This window comes from Hippoglossus hippoglossus, chromosome 7 (assembly GCF_009819705.1).
Source record: "Hippoglossus hippoglossus isolate fHipHip1 chromosome 7, fHipHip1.pri, whole genome shotgun sequence".
Classification (NCBI taxonomy): Eukaryota; Metazoa; Chordata; class Actinopteri; order Pleuronectiformes; family Pleuronectidae; genus Hippoglossus; species Hippoglossus hippoglossus.
The window spans coordinates 24,804,420-24,829,366 of NC_047157.1; the positions used below are offsets into that span (position 1 = coordinate 24,804,420).

The 24,947-nt window shown below is 42.7% G+C and overlaps 1 protein-coding gene across 1 annotated transcript; it reads right to left on the reverse strand.

Moving 5' to 3' along the window:
* Positions 1-1,537: 1,537 nt before the first annotated feature.
* On the reverse strand, positions 1,538-24,189 carry vwa5b1 (von Willebrand factor A domain containing 5B1). Its single transcript, XM_034590403.1, is given in 25 exon segments — positions 1,538-4,025; positions 4,138-4,261; positions 5,093-5,162; positions 5,665-5,736; positions 6,168-6,305; positions 6,818-6,955; positions 7,537-7,830; positions 10,965-11,223; positions 12,001-12,197; positions 12,441-12,627; positions 13,333-13,518; positions 13,671-13,785; positions 15,588-15,790; positions 16,099-16,209; positions 17,951-18,127; positions 19,571-19,695; positions 20,955-21,086; positions 22,389-22,543; positions 22,744-22,826; positions 22,829-22,965; positions 23,704-23,857; positions 23,859-23,866; positions 24,049-24,118; positions 24,120-24,164; positions 24,166-24,189. Coding segments are annotated over 25 exon segments (3,864 nt in total). The 3' UTR covers positions 1,538-3,365.
* Positions 24,190-24,947: the final 758 nt, after the last annotated feature.

Below are 24,947 nucleotides of genomic sequence, written 5' to 3' on the forward strand. Positions count from 1 at the left end.
AATGGTTGCCATAGGAACTGCTAATCATCGTCTTAACCCGTCCCTCCCAGAAGTCGAGGCGACATTCATCTATTACACCATGTGACTTACCTCTGCACGAGCCTTCAGCCAGACAGTGCAATTACTTAAACCAGCTATTTACGTGCACATTAAACTGATGTGATCTAGTGGCCTGGATTTTATTAGACACCCGCCTCCTTTCGGCGGCCGGAAGAAATTAAGTAGCAGGAATGTAAACGTATAATTGTCGGCTGAGTAACTGTCGCTCAAGATAAACTGTCAACAGACGTGTGTGTGGGGGGGGGGGGGGGGGGGGGGGACATGATGACAGCTGTTTGAGTGGAGCTGGATGATGGTGTTGATGTTTTTCAGTGTAAAATCCTGCTTGCGTCACTGGATCCTCATTAAAAGCTAAAAACGAACCTCTCTGCTGCATCTTCTCACTTGCATTCACCTCATCGTTTGCTTTATTACACACAGATATAATAAGAATAAACTGTTTTTGAACTAAATTTATTTCAAACAACTTTTTTTATTAGCTTTATTGGCAGTTACTTAGCAACAGAATGTGATTCAAAGTTCATCCATGGTAATTTTCCTTTGTGTATGATATCGGGAAAGTTAACAAGTGTTTGCTGTTTGATTTCAGAAGCACAGGTAAGAGGAGGTGATCAATGCCACAGTAATGAGATCGGCTGTCATTTTTCTTTGTTTGTTTTCAGTCTGTTCTACACGACCCCCCCCCGCCGCCCAGCACGCCGCCTCCATTAGCAGCCTCTGTGACAGTTTGACATGGCAATGTTGACGCGGCGTGTGCTGTGTGACATGGAAGAAATTCAACCAAATTGCATCGACTACTGAACCAGAGGTAATTACACAGCACGTCTTTCACCCTGGGATATGTCCACGTTCCTGGTGATTTAAAAATTAACAGATTCAAAGTGAGCTGCGTGTGGGAGCAGAAGCTGACGTGAACCAAAGCGACGTAGAGATGTAGAAATTAGTAATGCAGTGGGTCGAGGGGAAGCCTCAAGATTAATAAGAAGATGGAGGTGAAAGGGATCTGTTGGCAGAAAATGAATATTAAATAATCCTAGTGATGTTTTCACTAGTGTGTTTCATCTAAATTGTTATTTTATTTACCCTAGAATGGGCCCTTTAAATTTAAATACTTTATAATTACATCAGGAGAGTGTCCTCTCTACGGAGGCCACCATGTTTTTTACAGTAGCCCAAACTGGACAAACTAAACACCTTTTGAGTTTTATGACAACTGACGGTTTTGACCTAAGAGAGATTGAGTTGAAAGTGGCTTCCCATCATCCAATTTGAGAAACCACTGGAGCAGGTTGAGTGGGGTCATCGGGCCGTGAGGACAGATAGAACAGGGCATCATCAGCATAGTGACGGTAGCGGATGTGAGCAGATAGTCTCACCAAGGGAGAGGGTGTATATTACAAAAACAATGGGTCCCAGCATTGAACCCTGAGGTACCCCTTGTTAGTAAAGGGACAATAATGGCTACGGATCATGAACCTTTGCTTGTAGAATAATTTTATTACATGCACCTGCAGAGCTGGCCACTGCGTCGACAGATATAAAGACACCACAGAAGCTTCCAACGGCCTCAAACAGTCAACAATCATTTATAAAGGCACACACAGCAAATTGAAAGTTACTGCACCATAACAACTGACCCTGCTACATAAAAAAAATACTTGATAATACAACTACAGCTGCACTTACTACAGCAATTTACGGCACAAAAATATTAGAATATGACATCTACTGTATTTCTCGTTTCGTTTCAGTGAGCAAAATACTGCACTTCAGGCTCTTTTCATTCGTTAAACACCGTAACACAAACACATGTTCATGCAGAAGTACTATGCGATTCAGCCTGAGTTACAAAAAAAATTACGGAATACCTGAGTAAAGCAACACTGTGATGGAATGATAAATAAAAATAGATATTAGAAGATGCTGACACAGGCCACCAATAAGAATCAAGAAAAGGGTCCCCGCTGTATATCCAGGAGAAAAGAATCAGTCATTATCAACACTGATTGAACTGCAGTGGACAGATCTGCATCTTCTGCCGACTTTAAACCTTGGTGAGGCACTTGCGGTAAATGAGCCGTGACAATGACTGAACTAGCAGGAGTCTTTCCTCTGATTCACAGAACAGGGCTGTAGGTCGCCGCCCACTTTAGGATCAGGGTGCGCCAGCTGTTTGTTAATCTATTACTCAGATTGTCTGTAGAATTCTTCATAGTTCTAATTAACTAACTAATGATTTAATAGATTAGTTGAGGAATATTGAGGATTTTCTTTGCTAGTAAAGACTTGAATTGGGTGCAAGTCACTAATGAGCTGTTAGACTAACTCAGGGGTTTTCAAAATAAAAGTTGGTTAAAGGGGAGAGGTGCGAGCCAATGTTCCAAAAACTAAATTCCCCAAAAATTCCCAGACTAACTCTTTATGAGAACTAGTTTGTGTGATGTAACCCCCTTTAAATAAGTGAGGCATGAAAATATTAAATTTGCTTAATTTATCTTATAACTAAGCTAATTATGAAGTTGCCAACAGCTGGTGCAACCGAATCCAGGTTTGTGTGTTAATCTCTACATATAAGAACAAATGCTTGTTCTACTCTTAGATATAGAAAAAATATAAACTGTATGTATCATAAAGAATAAATAACATGCCAGTGGGACACACATTCATAGATTCCCACCCAAGCCACATATTTTTTAAACGTAATCTTAACAAGTATTTTATATTTTTCTTTAGCTTTGTTTGCATATTTTTCTGTCTCTGCTTTTATCGAACAGCACAATGGCAAATATTAAGAACACTGTAATGGTGGGATTAGAAAAGACGGGACTGCTAGCAACTACCCAGATGTGTTTCACAATACAGTCAGTAGATGTAAAAACAGTATATGCATCAGTCAGTGGAACAGTTTTCCATTGTTTTTTGCAGCATTCTCCCCATTAACATCAATATGATGACATTTAAGAGCTTTTCTCAAATGTTGATGGTCAGCGGTCCAGCATGCTACGAATTTAACACTGACATTCTTCTCCTTGAAACTCAAACCAGAGGCATAACTCTGATCAGACCCCTTGCTGACGGGCATCCAGCTACAGTATATGGCACCAGCGAGGTAATAGCTTGCACATCGTGCCTCTGAGAGCCTGTGATATGTTTTGGAGGAACAGCACACGAACAGAAGAAGAAACACATTGTTCACTACTGCGACGGCAAAATCAGACTCCAGAGACATACTGCTGGAATGGAAAAGAGAACAGCCTCAGTTAGCATAGTATCGTATGGGATTGAGTGGTCTGTATCCGCAGGGCTCAGACGCTGTTAGGGTTGTAACAGAGCATGTTCAGTTGCAGGTTCTCATCCCAGTGTCTGAGGATGATGAAGAGCTGGTTGGCAGCAGCCTTGATGGAGGCTAAATCGCGACCTTCCGGGATGTCCTGCGCACTCAACCACATGCTGGCCTTGGCAGCCACCAGTTCCCACTCTATGAAATAACTGGCCGAGCTGTGCTCCAGCCAGGCGAGGGCCACAGCTGTGCCCCACAGCATGCTCTCAGGATTCAGCATCCTCTTCAGCACGCCACCAGGCGACGCTGCTTCAAGGCCCCCGGACCCAGAGCTCCGACCACTGTCCCCGGTGGAGTGTGGGGAGACCGGGGGCTCAGCAGCACAGGAGGGACTTCCCAGTGAGGAAGGAGCAGACTCCGTCCAGGCGCTCCGGGGCAGATGAGAGGGGCTGTGGATGCCGACAGTTTGCTCTGCTGGTTGTTGATGTGTTTCTGACTCACACTGTGATTTGTGCCCGTGATCGGCGCTCTCGGTGCGGCGGCTGCTGGAGTGAGACAAGTGGCCAAGGCTGGTGCGGTGGCTGGTGAAGGGGGACGTCCACTTTAGCTTGTCCATGGGAACATTAATGGCGTCACACAGAGCTGTGTCGAGGGGAAACGCACCACACGCCAACTGCAGCAACACCTGCGGAGAAGATTGTGACACTTTCGTCTCTCCAGACAAATCTACAGTCCGTTCGAATTGGAATCCATCAAAAACATGCAGGCTGACAGATCTGTATAGATTTGTTACCCACCACAGGAATGTAGTCTTTGTTCTCGTTGTCACTTTCTCCGATTGAATCACCAGACCTGCTGTGAGATCGACACATGAAGCCTTTGGCCGCTCGGGTCAGGAGACGAGTCCTGCTGAGGGCCAACCTGACAGAGGAGAGGACTGTAAATCACAATGCACAACATGTGCAGCACACAGCCATTCAATTCAATCTGCTGCTCTCACCAGGAAGGCAATTGTTTCTTTTGAAAATAGATTTACATACATAAGAACAATTGAGGGTAGTTGTCATGCCAACGTGCTAAATGCAAAGATAGGCTGTGAATAAAGATGGAGGACACATCTTATTAGAATAACTCGTTCAAACCAAACTTACTGGAAAAACAAACCCTTGAACAAACATCAGTGTGATAAAAAATAGCAAAAATGACAGAAACTATATTTGAGAAAATGTATTTAACAAGTACTTTGAGTTTTTAGTTTAGGTCCCTCTGCTATTGAGGAGAAGACAGGGGGGGCAATGAAGGTTTTGGGGAGCGGTCATGTCGTCCATCTTTATATTAAGTCCATTTTCATCCTTTAAACAGATTTATTTATTGTTGTCAACAATGTATTTAGGAGAAATTGTCTAAAAATGTGTGACATCATCTACATAATTGAAAGATTCTGGCATTTTGTTTCTCTCTTTGATGGATTATTGAGCCCTGAGCACCGTCTGAGAAAGCTGCCGACTCCAGCTTCTCATCTTGGTTTTAAAAAGCATAATTACATGGTCCTGACTGGTCATAAAAGAGTTTGATTACATTAACCTCAATGCAACATTCTCTAAACGTCAAAAGAATCAGATGTAAATGTGCAGCGAGTCTCCGCCTTGTGACCCAGTCGTTAAAAAGCTGAAGTTCCAGCACTCGCTCATGCAGCAGCAGCAAGCACAGCTTCAACACATTAGTGCTGCCAGCGAGTGTCCAATCACCCACCTGGCAGAAAAAAGGCTCTCCACCGATTTCTGTGATTGGTCCGAGGTCACAGATGGACTCCTCTGGGCGACTTGGAGACAGAGAGGAAGAGTTAGACAAGGGACGGACAGAGAGAGAGACAAGCGGCAGCTGTGGCTCTTTCTATTTTGTTCTCAGCGTGAGTCTCAGGGAATAAAGGCGACAGAGGATGCTGCACCTTTTTAAGCCCTATGAGACAAATAGTCATTAGGGAATATGGGCTTTACACATACAATTAGATCTATTGAAAGAGCTGAAACACTTCCACTGAGCTTTAAGAGCAACGGTATATTCTCCGCCAGCTGTGTCTCCTCCGCAGGTGAAACACGTCTGTGTGTATGAGCCTTTGTGGCTTTTTATAAAAAAGAGGTCCAGGCAGCATTTGTCAATAGAAGCAACAAAACTATGTCGATTCCTCTCATCACTTACAAGAAGAGGGACGACTGAAATGTCAATAAGCTCATGTTTCACATTGGGAGCGATACAACGACGACGGCGAGGAGACGACACGGGGACAACCAGACAGTTCCTGTCGGCTGATGTGCTGCACTCACCCTCTGTGAAGCTACATCTCTCCCAGCCAGCGGAGGAGGGGGTGCTGCACGGAGAGACGCCATCCTCTCCACCTAAGACACAGAATGACATCAGTTCAATTAATCCCCTTTAATTCTCAGAACCCACATGGACATTGTTGTGATAAAAAAAAAAACAGACACTATCGTGGGAACATACTGACGCAGCCCCTCTGCATCTGTGCATCTTCTTTTTTAACCGGCACATGTTCACGCGGCGTGCTCGTCGTGCTGCTTCCTGTTGCCATGCCACCACTGGAAAAACAGCTCATTTAAAGAGCCGTGCCCTTTTGCAGAAGGTGAAGTATTTTTATTGTAAAGCAGGAGGCGGCTCCCTGACGCTGTTCAACACCTCACAGCTCCCAGTGTTTGCAACCTTTTTCATTTCATATATATATAAAGACATTTGAATAAGAGCCTTAGTAAAACTTCTATTAAACCTCCATCTGCTGTTTAACTATTTGAGATGAAAGAACGCAGCCTACTGTTCGGCAGCAGCTGGACGTCCTCGGCTTCCTGCGACATGCCGCCGGACTGAGAGCGACCCAGTCCGATGGAGTAACCTCGGTTCTTCCTGCTCCCCGAGCGAGAGCTGGAGTGAGAGCCCTTCTTCAGACCTTCGGCTGAAAGCAAAATTAAATTCTCAAACTGAAATCACGGTTTAGTTAACCCCCCCAACTGCGTCGGCAAACCACATGGGGAGAAGTCAGAGAGATATTCTTGTGATCACAGATGTTTCCTTTTCTGCTCCAGATGATTAAAATGTCAGCCCGAAGCAAAACCAACATTTAAATCTAATATTTGACTTTGCTCAGCTCTTCAATTAATATTTATCTGGGCAAGTTGAAATACTCAATTTAAACAAGGGATCACATGAGGCAAGCATTTGATCTTTCTGGGCAAATGTCAGATATCTATTGACTATCATGAGGGAATAACATATAATAGCTAATAGTTATAACTAATAACTAATAATATAAAATTATAATTCACACCCCAAACTGGTTTATAACTGCTTCACTACAAATTAAATAAAAGTTAAACCAACAGACGTTTTTTCTTCCAGGTGATGTTTGCTGACACTTAAATGTACAAACATGAGTTTCATACGGATTTATAAATCAGTGTGACTTACCGGGGTTTAAGTGTTCAATGCACGTCTGTAAATACTCGTTAGTGTCCAGGTCGATGGGAACAAACGCTGTGTATTTGCTCAGTATATTGCAGGACTTGCTGGTGTGAATCGCATAATGCTGGTACTTCCTGCCAGAGCCTGGGAATTACAATAAGTGCAAAGTGATTATGTAGCATTCGCATCAGACTAAATGCAAGAATAACATCATTACAATCATGTTACATATTCATAACCTCCATACAAATTAAAGGAAGAGTTTGACGTTTTGGGGAAATTTGCTCCAAACTTTAGATGAGAAGATAAATGCAACTCTCATATCTATGAGTGTAAAAATGACTTTAACGACAATATTCTCATGTAGCTCTTAAATAATACAATTAGCGTATTTCATGCATTAAGAATGAAACTGCTCCTTTAAGTTGTTATTTCCAAAACTTCAACGCTTATGCCAAACAAGCAGATTAGAGATAACAGCTAAATATAAACAAATTAAATGTCAGTAGGCCTCCTCCTGTTCTGAAAGTTAAGCCGACAAAAGCACAGACATCCAAACTCTACAAACTTTTGGTGCTGGACAGAAGTGACGATTAAGGACCTGTGCCCCGAAACGCCTGGTAGATCAGATAAATCCGCTTGTGGGAGCATCATCCTGCTCCTTCTATATAATTCCATCCCCAGATCTCCCTCTAAACGCTTCAATGCATCCACACAGATCTCACCGTGCTCGATCTCACACTCTTTGTCCGCCATGTGCTCGAAGTCGTGTATGATGGAGTGTCCGGCCAGGTGGTGGAAGGTCTCGTTCCACAGCTCCTCGTGAACCTTTTCCTCGCGTTCCCGCCCGTTCAGGTACGGCTCGATATCGAACACCACCTCCCACCTCATGGGCTTCCCGCACAGCAGCCCGGACACCACGGCCTTGCAGTCGGCCCTGTGGTGGTTGGCAGCGCCCAGTCCTGAAATGTGGTTCTCCTGTGGAGTTTCTGCTTGACACAACTGGTGTCCGTAACCGTCTGAAACATCACGGGAACAAGATTCAATCCCTTAATTAGTGTTTATGGTTGACATTGTTTTCAGATCTTCTTTCCTACGACTGGATTTTAAATCATTTGACAAGATGCAGGAGATTTAAATCAGTTTTCAAGGAGTTTAAAACAGAATGAAAAGCTTCAGAGGAGCGATGCATTCCCTGTTTATACAACGATCCCAATGTGCTAACTTTGCTAGCTATGTTGTTATAATGCCATTTATAGTGATGTCATCGTGACGTTATTTATAGCATATGATGATTGAGCTAATTAACCTGGAGATCAGGTCTCTGATCCTATTGGTTGCAAAAGTTAATGATTTATTTCACTATATGACATAATTTTGTGACTTCATGGTGATGTCATGATGACGTCATTACTCCCATATTATCAATAAAGATTTTTTTCAGCCTATATAACCTTTAGGTCGTATCTACAGTCCTGTAAAATGCTAAGTTACCACATAATTTATTTTAGCTGTGCATGACGTAATATCCTTACTTTCCTCTTGACGTAACTTATCATATGACATTTATAGAGTTTTATGATCAAGATCAGCTTAAGATTGTCGATATTTTTTGCGGCGATGTCTGTAAAATTTGTCTGCAAATTTTTCTCTGACCATTTCTTGTCGACCTTGACCTTTAACCGATCAGCTCCAAAAAGTGAATCATCTGGAGATAAACTCCCGAGTAATAATCCAAGTTTGGGAAAAATCTGTCCGTGCATTATTGAGTTATTTTGGAAACACACACACACACACACACACACACACACACACACACACACACACACACACACACACACACACACACACACACACACACACACACACACACACACACACACACACACACACACACACACACACACACACACACGGGGGGTAAAAACAATTCCCTGCTTCCGGCTATGCTGGCACACAGGGCTATAAATCCATTATGATGGTTTTGGTTTGAATAAAAAGGTAATTTCATTGCCTCAGTTCCTCTATTGTTACTTTCAGAGCTGGTTCTGATTAAAACTTTGTGCTTATTCACGTCACATCATTTTAAAAGAACATTTCTGGGAACTAATCGCTTTCTTTGTGACATTTCGACGAGGAAATCAATGCCACTCCTTTGTCCGTCCATTAAATATGAAGCTGCAGACAGAAGACACTTAGCTTATTATAAAGCAATTTCAATCAATGTCAGAGTTTTGGGCATCAATGCAACGCATGACTATTATGATTTCATGATCAACTTCCTTTATAATAAAGAGCAGAATACATTCAAACAAAGATGATCGCTATTTAAAAGCATATGACACATTTTCTGAATGTTTATTATTTAAAAAAGATCTGGACCAGGTCATAATTCAGGAAAAACAACAAATTCATAAGAAATAAAATCCCCTAAATTTGCTAAATATCCAGATTTGTCATGAAAAGGGATTTAAATCTGTTTCACATCAGTTTGTTCCAGCTTCATTTTGTCCGTTCTCTCTGTCTCCAGATTCACAGACACACACTGCGGTTGATAACATGATTTAATTTTCTCCGTTCAGTCGAGGTTCCATATCAGCTCTGTATAACATGATATCTGTAATAGCTCTACGCCCTCAATTTAGGATGTTAGGCAGCAGTGGGAAATTGACCTGAGTGAGGAGCTGAGTAATGACCGATGGGAGGTTTCCCTTAACAACACAACAGACAGACATGAATCCTCGTATGGAGCCCGTTGCCCTTTACCTAAAACCCAACCTGCAGAACATTTCCACATGTCTTATTCCTGCTTTAACTTTGTCACATTCTGGTAAAGTATATTTGATGCTTGCATTAATATATTTTCAAAGAAAACTCTCTTCTAATCCCTTGTGTCCCAGAGGTTTGCTCTTTTAAAGGCAAAGCTCCAGTGGTTATGAGGTTTACCCCCTTAATTGCAGAAGCAACAGACTCACAAGGTGGATTAGCGACAATGTGTCCCCCGATATCAGTTCATTCATTCAATTTAAATACAAGCAACAATTTATGAAGATCTGGACTCCCTTTCTACAATATGATAAGAACAAGCAAACTCTTAACCTCTTAACGTGGACGACCAAGAAGATAATCAGAGATACTAAGGACGACAACATGGACGGGCTGCTTTGAGGATCCTCCATCGGGGAACATAAAAACGTGGTTCGTGCAGCTGCTGGTGGATTGTTGTAGGAGGGAAGGGATTATATGAAACTTGTGTGTACTTGTAGATTCTCTGATAAGCAAATAAAACCCATTAAAATGTTAACAACATCAATTTATATGTGATCTTAAGAATGTTTTATTGCATTCATTTTAGAAGTCAAGATTCTTTATGGTCATTGACCTGTGGAGAATAATACAATGAAACTGTAATGACCCTGAGATTTGGAAAACTCTATGAAATATTAGAAGAATAAATACAGGGAACACTATACAACTAGAAATGCACTCAGTAGAGTACAGCCCACAACTGTCCCCTGATGGAAGCACATTTAAATTCAGGAGATCTGCACCAAATGGCAGAGAGACAGACGGACAGAGAGACAGATGGACAGATGGATAGACAGATAGATAGATAGATAGATAGATAGATAGATAGATAGATAGATAGATAGATAGATAGATAGATAAAAGGATAGATAGATAGATAGATAGATAGATAGATAGATAGATAGATAGATAGATGGATAGAAGGATAGATAGAAGGATAGATAGATAGATAAAAGGATAGATAGATAGATAGAAGGATAGATAGAAGGATAGATAGATAGAAGGATAGATAGAAGGATAGATAGATAGATAAAAGGATAGATAGATAGATAGAAGGATAGATAGAAGGATAGATAGATAGATAGATAGATAGATAGATAGATGGATAGATGGATAGATGGATAGATGGATAGATGGATAGAAGGATAGATAGATAGAAGGATAGATAAAAGGATAGATAGATAGATAGAAGGATAGATAGATAGATAGAAGGATAGATAGAAGGATAGATAGATAGAAGGATAGATAGAAGGATAGATAGATAGATAGATAAAAGGATAGATAGATAGATGGATAGATGGATAGATAGATAGATAGATAGGTTTTCTTTAGCTTGTGGCTTCACCTGTGTCTCCGCTGCTGCCGACAGATGGGCTGTCAGTGGAGGATCTAGACGCTTCCTCCCCAGCGGTGTTTTGAGCTGCTGGCAGCAAACCGCCGCTGCTGATGCTGCTGGGCAGAGGATTGTCTTGTGGCTGCAGAGGGAAATGAGGCTCAGAGTCGGCTTCCTGCTGCAGAAGCGCCGGCTCCTGCTGAGGGAGCGGCCGATGGCAGATGGCAGGATGCCCTCTGGAAGAGGAGGCGCACAGGCTCGCCAACTGTGGCTGAAAACAAAAGTGATTTTCTCAGTGTAAAATACCGTGGTTCTGTCACAGATTTTAATTACACACGAAACCTCAGCCACTGAATTTACTTTGATCTACTCGTGTGCTGAAAAACAAAACCTTCACTTGAATGGATGAACTGATTTTGGAGGTCAGAGGTCAAGGTCACTGTGATCTCATGTTCGTTTTCTTCAAGGATTACATTTTCTCATATCTAAAATGTAATTTCCTGCAGCTTCACCGGTTGGTGGAGGCAGTAATTCTAGTTCTTCAATTTGTGTAAAAATAAAGTAACTGTTTGCTCATGATAATTAGATTTGGATTGATTAAGCGTGGCGTGAGGGCAAAGAATCCTCAGCTGCGTTTTGCAGAGGGAGGATATCATTTCTTCACAGCCTGCTGAATTCTGTTTAATTATATTAGGATGCGACCTGAGAAATATTCAGACTTAATTAGAATTCATAGATTTTGTGCTTCATTACTGAACAGAGCACATTAGCTTGTTCTTGCTTATTCACCAGTGCAGACAAGGGTCGGCTCTCTGTTTAATTTGCCAGTACAGTCGGAATACAAATTTAATTTTTCAAAATACTAAATTAGATTCTGTTGCCGGATGGAGACCGCGTGTAATGAGTCTATGTGTGACTCAACATATACAGAACATGCTTTATTGTAATGATTCATGAAATCTCTCTCGGAGGGAAAAATTACAAATTAAATCAGAATAATTGTTGAGCCCTTTCAGAAAGTAGACCAGAGCTGTAATGTGGATCACACCTGGAAGTCCTTCTTCCACTGCGCCTCGTGCTCTGGACTCATCTGGCCGATCAGCTCCTGGACCTTTGCTCTCCTCAGCGGATTCTTGGCCACCACAGAGCTGGGGTCGCTGGGGGTGAAGACCTTCTTCGCTGGGTTGTAGTCGATTATCTGGTTGGTGCTGTACGCCCGTCTCCTTGGGGACGTCTTATCCAACCCTGGGGTTTTTAATCAGAGATGGAAAATACTCAACACAAACTATATCGCATCCATCCATTGAAAAATAAACATTCAGTGCAGCCCTGAAGACTTGAAACTACTTGAGGCATAAACTCAAGTCATTTCCTCATGGACTTCTTCTTGCAGCCAGTGAAGTGGACCTGGTGGTCACTCGAGAGAAAACAGGCACTTCAGCGTTGGCTTCACTTTCCGGACCTGAAGTCTCAGTAGGAGGTTCTTACCTGAGGTGTCTTGTTCCGTGGTGACAGGGCTGCCGTCGGTCATGGAGTCCTGGTAGGAGTCATAGAGAGGCCCAGAGAGCGCCTCCCTGTCCACACTCGTCCTCCCCGGGTCCTCCTCTTGAGAGTGGTAGAACACGGAGCTGGCTGACTCGGTTGAGCGCATCATGCTGTATCTCCTCCTCTTGTCCTGTAGGGAGACACATCCGAGACAAGTGGCTCAGTTCTAGGTTATGAGCGATATAATGGAAAAGTAGCCAACTTTGCTTTTAATTTTCTCTGAACTTCTACAGTACAATCTTCTGAAACTTGACATATAGACGGTGGGGGTCATATATGTTATATTACATTTCATTATTTCATTATTGTTATTGTCTAAACCTCCATAATATGTATAAATATAAATAGTTTCATTGTCTTCGGCCTGTTTTCCTTTACCGTAAGACCACGAATAGACACACATCAATTTTCAAAGTGCGTTTTCACACACGATGGACCACAGGACTCTCCCTCTCTGCTCCCCCTCTGCTTTTCTTCTGACCTTGATGATATTATCAGAAGAGGGTGCACGGCCGCTACAACAATTTCATATTGCTGTAATATCGTCGGCTGCTATGTGCGTTGCAGAGATGATGATGCTCGCTATGTTATTGCTTATCGAGTTATCAGTTCAAGGCCAAAAAGACCATCAGGCCACCGGGAAATGTGCCGTCCGCCACTGAGCTCAGCCCTTTCATCTCCACTGGGATTGACTTCAAACACATTTCAGAGGAACCAGAAAAGTTATTTCACTGAAATAAGCATAAAAAAACCACATGGAGTAATTTGAGGTTGGTCTGCTGAATCCTCCTGAGTCATCTCATTAATCACTTCTCAGCGAACGTCTTCCACTTACAGATTTGGGGTTGACGTGGTAACGGGTGGTGTCGCAAACCACGCTGTATCCGATCAGACTGTCCCCAGGAAACAGGAAGGTGTTGCCCACAGGAGACAGCAGCACTTCCTTGGTCTCGGGGAAGAGCCATTCGATGGAAATGTCACTGAGCACCGGAGACATGGTTTTCTTCAGGGACTTTATCATCTGTGGAGGAATACAAAAATATACGTTCAGACATAAAACACGGCTTCCTTCTGACCATTACACGCCTCTACATTACCCATAATGCCTCTTAAGTGGCCCCTCAGAATAGCTCACTGTCGTTAGGAGTGATACGCGAAGAGGGAAACGAGTACCTTGGGTTGCAGCCTCTCGCCCTCCGCCAGGAAATCTGCCGTCCCTCTTGAAACGGTCGCCAGCCCCTGCACCAGCCTCCTGCAAGCGTTCTGTCCAATGCCGAACGTAAAGCATCTGCACAGACACAGTAAAACACAGCAGCTCCATCGACAGATCCAGACATGAGCACGACAACAGGTGACCTGTGTGTAACACTGACAATTTTACAGCAGTATTATGTGTCATGGAATCCAATGTGCATTTAGATTTATTTCATTTAATCTAATCGTGATAACTACACATATTTGCACATAGTTATTACCTGGTATGGTGACAATGTGGAACCTTTAATAACGTCCTGTACCTCTATGTCCACTTTTGGGGGACCCCTCATTACGATGTGTCTCCCACTTCGAGGTACGTAACATTTTTGGTGGTACAAGTTTTTGTATGTTAGCTTTTGTAGGCGCTCCATTTAAAAACTAACTGATTTGGTTTTTCACTTGCTTTGTCAGAATAAATGGAGAACGACACTCAACTCATGCTCCGGCCAGCGCAGACATCGCTCGACTCCATCGGATTCATGTGCACACATGTTTTAACGAGATGCAGTGGAGATATATACAATTAAATTAGTTGAATACAGCTTGGGGATCTCTGGAGACAGGTCGGGGGGGGGGGGGGGGGGGGGGGGGGGGTTGCTTTATTTCCCCAGGTCGAAGCAGATTAAAAAGCCTAAATGTCACTTTCTACAATTAAACTCCCAACATGGATTATTTTGGCGAAGCAGAGATTCACCGCTGTTTGATCTCGTCTCTGACTGGCTGTGCCGATTTGTAAGCATGGCGTGATAATGACCCGGGAAGTGTTGGCGAATGGGCCGAGCTCCGTGCACCTAATGCAATCGTCTGCGGGCAGGCAGCCATTAGAAGGGAGAAGACAAAAAGTCAATTATCTCCAGAGTGACTCAGGAGAGGGTTTCACAGTGTGAGACTCCGATGCAAGCGGCAAAGTGGAATTATTTCCCTGTGTGCCGCAGAACTGCCGCGCCACCGGTGCTCGCCCTCAGCTGACAGCTGCCGTTCACATTGCGCGGGGAGCGTTCACGCGTCCTTATTCCGTTGTGTTGTTTTAATCTAAAACTGAGCTCGGGCAAATGTCGGCACAGATTCCTTGCAGTGAAATATGATGTTTGACTCTGACACAACATAAGCTGTATGATTTCATTTTGAAGGGATTATGGCTCCATAACCAGGTGTTGCATTTAAGTCCCCGACAATCCCTGGATGTGATACTTGTGTTATGGGTGAGCTCGGCTTTTGCTATTTGCATAATGAGTATAAACAAAAAGAGGAATGTATTTTCATTAACATTTCTCCGCTTGTGCCATTACTGTTACAGTGCTTTTTAATAAGCTTACATCTGATTCATTTAATCTTAACTCAGGTACCTTGGAAACATGCTCATGTACGTATGTGTAGATACAAATCACATCTGAATCAAATTAGCTTCTCAAGGAGTTTATGTTTTCACCCATGTCCATTTGTTTGTCGTTGTTTGTTGAGTGTTTCTAAGCAAGATTATGCAAATATTACTAAAAGGATTTCCACGAAACTTAATGGGAGGATGAAGTACGTGTCGGGTAAGAACCCTTTAAATATCTGTGCAGATCTGCATCAGCAAGTGGTTTTTCAAACACTTCCTTGATTTCTCAGGGAATAATTCATGGATCTCGATGCTGAAAACAATCTGGCATATATAACAAACTGATGTCTATGAGTGTGTGAACTGTGCTGCAGCCTGATTGACCTTAAGGGGACTGCTGGGCCTTGGTGGAGGTATGCGCTCGACTGAGTGACATTCTAGTTCCGCAATGTGTTTGTGTGTTGAACCGTGTTGTCCTTTATTCCAACATCCAGCACAGGGACAACACTCGCCTGCTGTAGCGAGCGTGTCTGCGGACCAGCTCGATCACTTTGCCCGTGTTGCTGACGGCCCCGTCGGTGAGCAGGAACAGCAGGCGCGGGTGTCCGCTGAACGTCGGCTGTCTCAGGATCCAGGTGAGTGGCGCCAAGATGTTGGTGCCCCCCATGTCGGCTCTGATCTTCCTGACATACTCGCACGCCAGGGACACGGCCTCCTGGGTTTATCGTGGCGCGCAGGAGAACATGAAAAGAAGATTCACAGTTGCTTTCATTTAGTTTTCACAACAGAGCAACTAAAATAGAAAATGCTACACACCATCGTGTCTGTGACTCGCATATCTCAAGAACCGTCCATCTTACCAGCTTCACACTTTGCATGTGGGCGCGTTACGGCAACTGATTCGTTTTTCTCAAACTTTGGAAAGCAGCTTTCAGTGCCGACTGTTTTAAAAGCTTTGCCAAAGAGCTGTAAGCTACGAACTTGTGTCAGTACGTGTGTTAGTGCAGCACAGAGCTCCTTTACCTCCTCATAGTTCTGGCTGGTTGTGAACAGCGACTTGAACGTGGAACCGAAGCCGATGATGTTGAAAAGGCAGCCGGGCACGAGGCTCTTGAGAATCACCACCATGGCGTCCTGAGAAAGAGACGAAGAACACGTCCAGAGAACAGAGCAGAACAGAGGCGGTGAAACCCGAGGTTCTGACAGAAGAAATCAACTCTGCTGCTCATTAGGGGCCTAATGTCATGTTGGAGTATTTGATCATTGCCACTTCAATACAACTACATGTTCCGATGGAAGCACGATGTTCTGCTGTCATCACCGCACAGCAGATACTCTCGAGGAGATGAGAGAAAGGTTATACTGTAGCATTACATCCATCACTGTCCCCACTACAGCAGTTTCCAGAAGAATAACACTCGTCTCAACCTTTACGTATTTAGAGGATGAGCAGAAAGATCATATCGGCCAGACAATCAAGAATAAAGCAATTCAGGCACATTAAGAAAGGAAAAAAATCATTATATATATAATGACCCAGCTATTCTGTGAGAGTCCCTGAAAGACCAGAGGGAACTAGGATAGCTCTGAGTCGAGTGCGTACCTCTGCCATTAAATTCAATCACAGCTCACAGATAAGCCAACAAAATACAGTTCATATCTATCCAACCATAATGTGGAAGAATTATGAAAAGACAAAACAAGGTCAGCCTCTAATTAATATTTTTAAACCTTCCAAATTCAGATCTGTTTTTGGAATCGACACCAAACTGTACGAAATCGTGAAAAATGTCCAGAAAAAAACTCTCAATGTTAAAGGAAGAGATAATTAATTCCTGGATCTGCCCCCTGATCCGGATCCGCACCAAACTTTAAGGGTTCGGTTGATTAGTATTTGAGTAAAACCTAACTTCCTTGGGGGAGGTAACTGTAAGGGCAGCTCATACCTCCACCAAGGTTAACGCCATGTCTCGTCATCATAAAGACAGTTGAATAAACAAATCCTTAATCCGCCCATTCTCCGGTGAAATTGGTAAAAATGTAAAAAAAAAGAAACATCCTATCTCACAATATAAACAAAAAAGAAAGTGGTGAAAAAATAAGGTTGAGATCTTACAATATTCTAGAGAAACCAAACCAGCAGCATAACTTTAGACGTGTGTCACAGGTCACCAATGAACGGAACTGGCTGCTCAGTAGTTCTTTTGTGATCCTGCTGATAAAATAAACCAATAAAACAAATGGACAGGGGGACGAAAACATAACCTCCTTGGTGCCGGTAAATATTCGGCACATCCCCAGCGTCGGGCTCATCCTGGCCCTGAGCCCAGAATCCCCCGGGACGAGACACATCCAATATAAAAAGCCTGAGTCACAAATAAACGTCACATCACAGGGTCGGTGCACAAGCAGACAAACAGCCAGCAAACGTGTTGAATCACATGTCGAGCGTTTTGGAATAAACCTCACATGAGCTCTGATGAAATGTCGAAGACTCAGTAGCGGCTGAGATGTTTGGCGAGTAGTGAATGATTCGTCTGATCGATAGTCTTGTGTACATGCCCTTCACACAGTTGGCTAACCACGTCCATAATCTGCCCAGACTCAGTGTTTGGCCGTGGCTCGGAGCCAAGGAAGCAATTACACAGCGTCTCATGCAGCCGCTCTCCTGTCGTATCATACCAGTCACGTGTTTTCTGTCTAATCGCTTCAAAAACATGTTTACATTTCTGTGTGTTTGGTTTTGACCACGGGAAAGTTCGGTGTTATCTGTAATAATCACTTAAAGAAAGATCCATCTTTAAACTGCTGCTTGCATGTGTGTGATATATTACAATTCATATGCACTCACACACACACGCTGAGATTAAAATACCTTCACGCGGTTGATGTTGACCCCGCTCATGCTGCCGCTGCGGTCGATGAGGAAGATAAATTCGCCGTGCACCTTCGTCAGGTCGGAGCTGATGGACTTGAGGTCAGGACAGAAGTTCAACATGACCACGGGGTTGTGGAGAATGTCCTTATGGAGCCGCCGGTGAATGACGTCCACCTGTAAAGACACGGGCACCGAAGGAAAGAGCATTCATTATAGAGGATTTGACACTGTGACAGGGATTTCAGTGAATTTGTGCAGGCTTTAATTTAACACTCAAGGAAGCCACAAGATAAAAGAGACAAGCGATGGGGGCGACAGCCGGAGAATATCAATTATTGTAGATGTGCCGGAAATTCCAGGCAGACTGTGGTGAGCCTTTTGGAGTGTTTCCATAGAAACCTGTTTTTATGGCCAAGTGCTCTCGCTCCGTCTCCTGTTTAGGTCTGTTGGTCACTTAACAACCTCATCACCGCCGAGATGTAGACACACAACTCTCTGAAGTAAAGGAAACAAAGCCCCTCAGCCCGGCGGCTGGAAAAATAATAATACAGATGTGCGCACCGGGCTGGAACGAGTGTGGCTTCCTTTTCTTTAAATGGGCTTTGAAAAATTGATTTTTGGGCGGTTGGCAATTATTTGGGTTCTACATAAGGCCAGTTTCCACCCTCAGAGAAGATATAGGCTTTTTTTGTAGAAATCCTTTTCTTAGTCACTTACACTTTACACGTGTATAATAATCTCCTGCTTCTCTTAAATATGATTGCCTATAAACATGCAGAAATCACGAGGGCACTTAGAACTGCAGGACTTGCCACTGAATCATTATATTTTTTATGTTTTCTCCAGAATCTAAATTATCCAGTCATAATTGTCAGTGCAATCAATGGTGCAATGGAATGACAGAAACTGCTAACAGCTAATTCAGCCGACTTAATTTTCCAAATTGTGAATAAATATAGTGTAAGACCGACTGCTGCTCATGTCCCTGATTGATAAATTGTGTTATTATGACATGTTATGTTTGGGTTAACATTAATTTAACTGTATCTACGTATATATTTGAATAGTGGACTATGCTAAGTTATGTTTCTATTGTAGGAATTACTTTTTAACCTTATTTTATTAATCTATTTACTCTTTTTATTGTTAGTCCCTTGGTGTGTCGGCACAATAAACAGAGCACCCTCCACATTTCACCACCACATGTTTTACCTTGTGTCTCTGTGCATGTGACAAATAAATAAAATCCAAATGATTAAAACTTCCCTCATCTTTCTTTTCTATTGACCCGTCTATGGAAAAAAATAGCTCTTCATCTAAAATGTTCTCTTTATCTTTGTGGATTTCCAAATAAAAATATTCAGCTCACTATATTTCATAAATATAGTGAACTCTTGTTCAGATGGGAGCTGATTCATCCACATAGTCATGTACTAGACTCGTATTGGATTCCCTCAGATTGCAAGATAGAACAAAAATAATGTGACACTATCACAGGGCTCTGTGCAGGGGGCTGCGCTGTCGTGTGCTCTGTACAACCTTCCCTCAAAATGATACCGCCACGATATCATTGTCCTCGGTTCAGGCAAATGGGGCCGATGTCGATGACACACTCACTTTCCTCTCGTTGCTGGAGTCCTTCTTAGTGGCCTTGATGAAATCACTGCGGCCGTGCAGATACTCATCGTACTCCTCCTGTGTCATGTCTCCGTTCTCGACGAGCACATGTGGCAGATGAGGCTCTACAGGGACACAGCGGGTCAAGACAGAGACGTAACTGAATATGTTGCAGGCAGATTGGAAAGCAGATGGACAGGACCTGAACGACCTGCAGTGGTGATCTGTATAAACTCCATATGAAGATGGGTCTGAAGAAAACAATGAGTTCAGTGGGCTGAGAGGATTCTGGGGATTTGGGATTGTTATTTCTCTTCAGTACCAGGAATCTGCATTTCTGCAAGAGACGTATGAAGTGTTGATTTCATTTTTATTGAAAGTTTATAGATTGAAAAATCTTTACTGGATAAAAATATATTTAAAGAAACAGACTGGAAAATTTCGCAACACCACTGTTCTCGATTTGCCCTCATGTCAAATTCATGTGAACCTTAACAATAAGAAATTGTTGATTTGTTTGTCTGTTTTTAAGCAAGATTACAGAAAAAACTACTGAACAGACGACCATGAAACTTGGATGCAAAATGAAAGTCTGGGTCTATCCTCTGGGGGCCATGAACTTCTGTACTAATCTACTGAAAACTGTTGAGCTATTTAACCTAGTAAAATAACGTCAATAAGTTCATAACCTCTTCGTGGTAACTCCCCGACTGGTTTCGACTGATATCTTTCATTGTTTCAACAGTTTGACCATTAAAAACAAGTCTTAAAATAACAAACTATGTGGAAGGCTTGAATTAAATTGGAGACTGGATGAGACAGTTTGTGTTTCTGGCTGTTAACTGATGATGAAAACAAACTCTGGGTTTGTTCCTGGCACACATGCATGCCTGTAACGCAGCCGTATCCTCCGTCTCTCCTGAGCGTCCATGTTGTGATTGAAACTCCGGCGGCGGTCTGAGCTGAATTAAATTGCTCGGCACTTGCTGCAGGTCTGTTTGTGAGCAGAGGCCCAATAAGAGACGTATTGGATCAGCGAGGCCGAGGCTCATTCCTGCCTCTGGGAGACGAGTGGCCCACACACACTCTAGGTCAAGGCAGCGGTGAGGGACAGAAAAAAAAAAAGGCCTGACACTGCACACCCACACAATGGAGACAGACTGCACTGGTATGTCACACAATAACAACAGGAGGGCCTTTTATTCCAGATGAGACACTTGTAAACACAATGTGAGGCCGTGAATCACCTCACCACTGATCTGATTAGACGTTCAACAGGGAAAACGTTGTGTACAAGAAGCTGCTCTCTAAATATTTTTACTTTAAAGAGACAAGAGAAGCATTTTGAATTGCATGTGTATGAGTTTCGAAGCCGTTCACCTACCGCTGGGGTAAATGAGGATGTTGACGGGGCAGTCGTACGTGTATTTGTCCGCCAGAGTGACGACCACACTGGTGGCGGAGCGGGCCAGAGGGTCTGCATCAGCTCGGATGGCGTGAGAGGGGCTCTCGACACCTACACGGAGCGGAAACCCAAAGGCAGATCAAAAAAAAACAGCGGCAGCTTCACCATCCTGTGACAACAACTGATAACAAACCAGCAGGAGCCACGGAAACAACTCGTAATTACAGATAATCATCACAGTGATGCTTTCGAGTGCTGTCGCAGTTTGAGAAAACATGAAGAATAAATTATCAGTGTTTATGCACCGTTATATAAAGATGTCTATGATGCTCAAACCACCAAGAAACGTTAAATGAAAAGAACCACAGCTGAGCAACAAGTTCTCCCAACAAGAATTTCTAACATATAATTATAATAAATAGAATTAAATGAATAACTGTGAAATATCGAATCAATAAATGTAGAAACACAGAATTTGCCTTTTTTCACCACATTAAATTCATTTTTTGATGTATTTTTTATTTATTTGCTACACAGTTTTTTTTGTCCATCATTTTCTAAAGTTCACCGGTTGTGGTTTTACAGGAGTTGAGTCTGTTATCGTCATTAAGGAGCTTTAAAGGTGCTGGTCTGTGGGGGGGGGTCTGTTTAGAACAGAGCAGATCTTTATGATAAGATACGTGGAACCATTACTGCTTTGTTCCCCCGGCAACATACCTGCTCAATTTGAACATGTTGTACATTTGAGTAATTTCAGTGCTGCACTTTGTAACATCGGCCAAGGAGGTTGTGTTTTCATTTTGTTTGTTTGCAGAATTTTGAAGGAAACACTGAACCTATGCTCTTGACACTTACATTTTGGCACCATCCAGAAATTTGCTCATTAACGTTTTTGCCATTTTCACTGATTTCCAAAAGAGGAATTCATGGATTTCATGACAAAAAAATCAGGCAAATTTATGTGGACTGATTTCTCAATGTGTGTGAGATTTGTGAAACTGAAAGTCTTTGTCTTGTGCACCTGATTGAAAGCCAAGTTTCCTGCGTGGGATAATAAATGACTGAATACTAATAGCATCTCCAGGCTCTGGCTCCACACTGAACAGACATGAGAGTGGTGTCCTCTCATTTAACCCTTGAATGAGCATATTTTACAAAATGTCCAACCTCCCTTTATTCCAACAGTTGTAATATTACAGACTTACAGTATGTTATCAAAACCCACTTCAGCTCAGAACCTGCTGAGAAATGTTTTTGTCCCCATCACAATTACAGCTGTCCAATGTCACAGACCTGCACAGCTTGATTACAGTGAATAGCTCAAGTGAGCAGGCTGATTGTAGCATTATAACAAAATCAGTGTTCCCCAGAGGAGAGGTTTGCCCTTAAGGAGAAACGATCAGTTCTCTTGACCTGCGAGGAGGTAAGGAGCGCGTATCTCCAGCTGGAAGTTGAACTTGTAGTCCATGGAGTTGATGGCCTCCTCCTCCAGCAGGGAGGCCAACCACAGCTGAGGAGAGTTGGGGGTTTGATCGTGAGGACTTGTGGCACAGGGATGTCTGTCCCGCCTAAAAGAGGCAAAACAGAACCGTGTTAAAACTGAGCCATCTTGATGCAACATAGAGAAAATCGTTTCCATCTACAAATATTTCTATTCGAGGCATAAATACTCAGTTAACTGCACCAAATCAAATCAATTTTGAACATGCAATAACGAGTAATGTCAACAACTATTGTTTGCATTCGTTTATTAGGTTGTTTTTCTTACGTTCTGGAGAAGTTCGGGGACAGTCCCTGCTCCTCATTGATCGTCCTCTGTACTCGAGGTGTGCACACCGGTGGGGGACGACACCCTGATGCCCCCCGCTGGGCAGGGTGGAGAGCTCCGAGGAGGTACTGACCAGAATGTGGACCGTCTCCATGGGGAGGGATGATTCCAAGGTTAACCACAACACCGTCCTCTCCAAATCCTCATCCAACACTATGTGTCCTGTTACCGGCAGAATAGATTAGCATTTTTTTAATTTACCACAACTTGAATGAAAGTCAGGATATTCAAACTAAAGTAAAGTTGTCCAGAAAGAGCCTGGAGCTGTAGTTGATGTCTGATACCTTCCTTGATGTATTTTAATCCCTAAGCAGGTCTCACTCCTAGAATACTGATTTAACATATTACTGATTTATGTAGAAGCACAAACAGGCTTCACCCTCGGTTACAACTCAGACAAACCTCTTAAAAGCCTGTAAACAACTTAGACGCCCACAGCAAGGGATCCTAATGTCGATTACTAATATTAAGAATGAAGCAAGAAGGGCGGTTGTTTGTCTAGAAACAAGAGGTTGTGTTATCTCTACTGTCTTTAAAAGACTAAGATTTATAAATCTACAGATGGTATTTATATTTACTGTATTTGTGAAATACCAGAATATTCTAATTTGACATCTCATTGTTTCCTATGAAAAATAAGATCAAACTGATTTGTTTCAACTCTAATTTATATTTAGATCCATAAGACTGTACAGATTTTCATGTGATGAAAATCTTAAAGGGCTGCTTCATCAGGCATATAAAGGCCCTCACTGTGTTAGTAGCCACCTGATGATGGACGGACAGTTGGATGGATTGGATGGACGGACAGTTGGATGGACAGTTGGATGTATGAATGGACAGTTCATCTCTCCACCACCAGTAGAACAACACATTGATTAGAGAGGGTTTAACTCTCACCACTGCCCGTCTGGAGGCCTCCATTAGATGCGTTGCAGCTGTCCAGGTAACAGTCCTCAATCTTCGCCTTGTCCTTGATTTGCAGAGTTATGATTTGACTGGATATCATCGCCTCGAACCCCACGACGATGGAGTTTTCCTCCAGGGGATAAATTGAAGATCCCTTAAAAAAGGACCAGAACGAGAGGAAGAGAAGAAAAAAAAGAAACGAGTGCATGAACCAGAGACAGCAAACAAGCAATTACACATCCAGTCAATAATAATCAGCTTTACAGCAGCGTTTCAGAGCATACGATGGGTTTGAATTGATCCAAAGTGGCTACTACTGGTGCAGTGTTCACTCACCCTCGATTGCATGATCCTCAATGTTTTCGTAGGTCATGGAGGCTGTCAGAGCCAGAGTATAGCCCCTAACCACAGGAAGTGATGTCAGAGACGCTGAGGGGCAGGGCGCTTCGGTTTCTCCTTGTTAATGAGTCCAGGCATCGTGCTGGTTTTAGGATATTGGTTTGTCAACGTGGGGAAAAAGGAAAAAATAGCCTCATGAGATAAGAACGCTTTAGGAAGAAATAGAATAGAATCCACAAGTTGTTTTGTATTAGGTAAATAAAGGAAAGACATTATAAAAAAAGCATGTGTATGTAACATTGAACCAGCATTTGCTAAATAATTAGATTCAAGTGAACTGTTATTTCATTACCTCCACTAAGACGGTTATAATCTTATTTGTGTTTGTTTGTGTTTTTCATAAAAACTTGCATAGTACCGTGAAGGATGTGGTATGAGTCAGAGAAATCTATTAAATCAGGGGACAGATCCCGGATTTTCTTTTTTACCTTCTTGGTATTGTTCTTAACATTTTCCCTCATTTCCCCAGGGAATAATTTATGGATCTTGATGAAAACAAAATCAGGCGTGTTGAGAGGGCTGATATTTATGAGAGTGTGCGTTTGTGATGCTTGAGTGTGTGAATTTTAATGTGGTTTCATAAGGGGACTGCGCTCTCTGAGTTGTTTGATTGTGAGCTGGATTACTCAAAAACTGATAAATCATTTTCCATGACGTTTTGTGGAGGGGTGGGGAACAACCCAAGGAAGAAGATCATACATTTTGGAGCAGATCTGGATAAACGGGTGGATTCAGGAGATTTTTTTCACTTGGGCAAAATAAGTCGTAGGTATACACTTTGGAGATCCGTAACAAAAAGCCTCTTCTTGCTCCTTTCTATCATTCCTGTTACATAG